Raw genomic sequence first — 3640 nt, 5'->3', positions numbered from 1 at the left:
TTTGAGACTCTTCTTTACTATCATTCAGAGAATTTTAATCTACTATCCGATCAGAAGGTATGTTGTGGTATAGGTCAACTATACCCAAGAAACAACAAGATTCACCAGGCACTCAAAATGCACAAAAAAAAAGGAATTTTGTGATAGTCATGTAGCGCTTGGACCTCAAGATTCATTCTAATAGGAATCAACCTAAATGCTTAAATTTGCTGATCCTTCTTGATGTTTTCTCCTGCAGCAATTTTTCCTCTTGTTTATACGTACTCAACAAAGATGTTAGGAGACATATCTGTTCGCATTGATCAAATGCGTTCTGGCCTATCGGATACACCAAGAACGCAATCGATCTTCAAAGTCCATAGTAAACTACGAAGTGAAAATGAAGCGGCATATGAACCACAAGTCGTCTCCATCGGACCTTATCACCACGGTAAGCCTGAACTGAAAAAGATGGAGATGTATAAGCTAAGGTACTTGAACATGCTTCTTCATAGAAGAGGAGAGTCAAGTGCTAAGAATTACGTCCAAGCTATGGCTGAACTTCAAGAAGAAGCTAAAAGTTCTTACGCAGACGAAATCAATCTTTCAGATGGTGATTTTGTTGAAATGCTATGCCTTGATGGCTGCTTTGTCATCATGTTCTTGAGGAAACTTTTTCAGCTTGAAGAATACGACAAGAATGACCCCATTTTTCAGATGTCTTGGCTAATATCAGCCACTAAGAGAGACCTAATATTATTTGAGAATCAGTTGCCCTTTATTGTCCTGCAAAAACTGTTTGATATGACCAAGTTGCAGGACGAAGAAGAGAAGCTTAATGACCTAGCTATTCTCTGTCTGTCTTCGCTCATGCCTGGTTCTTATCCAGGTCAAAGTTCTTATTCTACAATCGCTGCAAGTCATAGGGCTGTTCATCTTCTTGACCTCATGCACAAAAATTTGACTGCCTCATTTTCCAACACACTTACGTATTCCGAACCTGAACCGACTAAAACCTTATTGCAGAAACCAGTTATTGAGCTACTATCTAGTGGAACCAAGTTCGAGAGGGCAAAGAAGAGTGTACCCTTGCTCCGTATCACTTTCAAAAATGGTGTAGTTAAAATCCCTCCTTTATTTGTAGATGATCATACAGAATGCATCTTCAGAAACTTGATTGCATATGAACAGTATATGTCTAAGCCATTTGAGACATGGAGGTATGTAACTGATTACATAAGCTTCATGGATCTTCTCATAGATTCACCGTCCGACGTTGAAAAGCTTCGCAACCGTGACATCATCAGGCATGGGTTAGGCAGTGATAAAGCAGTCTCTAAAATGTTCAACAAGTTAAGCAGTGATGTTTCTATTGAAGTTCCTTTCTGTTACCACGAAGTTTTTGAGGAAATGAGGAAGTACTCCCGCAACCGCAGCCGTACTTGGTGGGCAAACCTCATGCGGAATTATTTTCATAACCCGTGGTCAATCATTTCATGTCTGGCTGCATGCGTTTTGATTCTTCTCGCATTGGTGCAGACCATATTTTCCATCCTACACTAGACTTTGACTTAATGAAATTAAAGTGAGCTAGTTGTGCTTGTTTTGTAATTTGTTAGTGATTGTACTTAAATACCAACAACGTCATTTTACTTGTGTTCCGATTGATAACAAATTCTTGATGTAAAAGAACTTTCCTGTCTTGGATATTACATGAACTTCTAAATGCATGTTCTACTAATAATGAACATGATCTCTTCTGTATTATGATCTACAACTGAACATTAAAATAGCAATGCCCCGCCTGGCTCATTAATTCATTTTAGTCAAGCTGACAATTTTTATGAACATGGATCTGTCTACACATGTATCTATATGTCATTGTGTCAAGTATAACCACAGTGAGTGTTACCTAGCACTGGTCCGATCTTAGTGAGAGTACTACTAAATGCATGCAAAGGTTGATCATGAGAACTCAATGAAGCACGAAAAATTAAGTACGCAAGATTTTAAGCAAATTGCAAAGAAAGAATTAAAAAAATGAAGCATTCATCTGGCAAAAAATCCTTGGCATACTATCATATATAATAGCAGTTAGATACCAGTTGATTGAAATGCTAACAAAATAAGTGTACTGAAAACATATAGTTCTACAGGATCTAATTGTTACTCCTGTGATTTAAAGAAGAGAACAGAGAAAAGGCTCGGTTGATTTTCAAACAAAGAAAACCCGGAAGAACACTTTATTGGGAAAATAGTTATAAACATGAATTGCTTGTTACTTATGGTTCCCGAAATCTTATCTAATTAGCCACTGCATCCACATTGGCTAGAATGCTAAGTAAGGCATAAAGACTGAAAGAAAAAAGAGAAAAAAAAAAAAGAAGCAGTACAATAAGTAATCTGTCATGCTTGCTGGTACCAAAATGGAGTACATATGTAAATTTTAAGTAGTTCTTGGTTGTAAATGTGAAGGCTTTATCTAAGAAATGTTGTCTCCAACGTTCCGACCTTTCTCATGTTTGTCACTTCGCGAAGCACAGCATATGCTAAGGAATGAAGGGCTGAGACATGTCTACTTTTTTAAAGAAATAGAGGGCTTAAACATTGGCTGTTCTCTTCGATCTCTTCTCTTCTCTTCTCCTCTTTATTGCGCTCAGCCACTCACTATTTTCCCTCCACAAAGGAAAAATTGCTAGCCATCTAAAGTTTAGTGGAAAAGAACAGCTATGAACTCATATCTCAAAATTCTAGAAAATTAAAATGTTTAAGAATTTATAGATCCTACCTAGATCAATTGAGTAAGATTGGAAGACAAATGCCTAAACAAGACAATAGAATAGCCAAGATTATGTATCCCTCCCAGCAATACGGGCTGGTGACATTGATTTGTTTTCAGCCCTTACCTAACTTTCCATGATGACTAGCTTCAAACGACAAAAACTTTTAAAAGTCAGAATCAGCACCCGGAAATCAGTATAAACCTGGTTCAAGCAGTTGCCAATCAACTTAATTAGACTGATTTTGTTAATCTTTCCGTGCAGCATTTTATTCTCCAGAGAGGATGCCCGGAGAAATGCTAAAATTTATTTCTACTGGTCTCGATCGAAAGCTTTCTCAGATATCAGAAACATCAAATGAGAAATGTATATTCAGAGTCCATGACGGGCTACGGAGGCACAACCCTCAGGCATACGAACCAGAAATTGTTGCTATTGGACCTTATCATCATGCTAAAAGTAAATTACCAAAAATGGAAAAGCATAAGCTGTGGTATTTGCAACAGCTTCTTCTTCAAAGAGGCGAGTCAAGCGTGGAAAGATACATTGTAGCCTCGTCACAGCTTGAAGAGCGCACTCGAAGGTGTTATGCAGAAGAAACTATTAAATCTATTCTTTAAATGTATAATTGCTCCTTTTCCTATCTCATTTTATTGTGATGATTTGAAGTGGAAAAGATTCTGATATTGGTGTATTTACTATGTTTTTTGTTACGGGAGTTAAGTGTCTGTGAATTCCTCAATAGATTAATAGTTTTTTTTAAAGATGTTAATGTTGAAATTTGGATTTTTTTTTTTTTGTTTTTGCATCTATATATACATGGGATGATTGCATTTAGTAAACCTAACAAGTTGGTACAGCTAAAAAGTGACTAGATATAC

At 36.9% G+C, this 3640-nt stretch overlaps 1 protein-coding gene across 1 annotated transcript; it reads left to right on the top strand.

The window, feature by feature from the left end:
* The first annotated feature begins 273 nt into the window (after positions 1-273).
* Positions 274-3379, top strand: LOC113758902 (UPF0481 protein At3g47200-like). Its single transcript, XM_027301579.1, has 2 exons — positions 274-1417; positions 3024-3379. Exons 1-2 carry the CDS (start codon positions 274-276, stop codon positions 3377-3379), a joined length of 1500 nt encoding a protein of 499 aa, XP_027157380.1.
* The last annotated feature ends 261 nt before the right edge of the window (positions 3380-3640 follow it).

Source organism: Coffea eugenioides, unplaced genomic scaffold (genome assembly GCF_003713205.1).
Source record: "Coffea eugenioides isolate CCC68of unplaced genomic scaffold, Ceug_1.0 ScVebR1_779;HRSCAF=1515, whole genome shotgun sequence".
NCBI classification, from domain to species: Eukaryota; Viridiplantae; Streptophyta; class Magnoliopsida; order Gentianales; family Rubiaceae; genus Coffea; species Coffea eugenioides.
This window is presented reverse-complemented; position numbering and strand designations above follow the sequence as displayed.

Coding starts and splice junctions, on each gene's coding strand:
- LOC113758902 (XM_027301579.1), top strand. CDS start 274: ATGTTAGGAGACATATCTGTTCGCATTGATCAAATGCGTTCTGGCCTA. Junction 1,418..3,023: donor GTACTCCCGCAACCGCAGCC/GTACTTGGTGGG, acceptor CTTTCCGTGCAG/CATTTTATTCTCCAGAGAGG.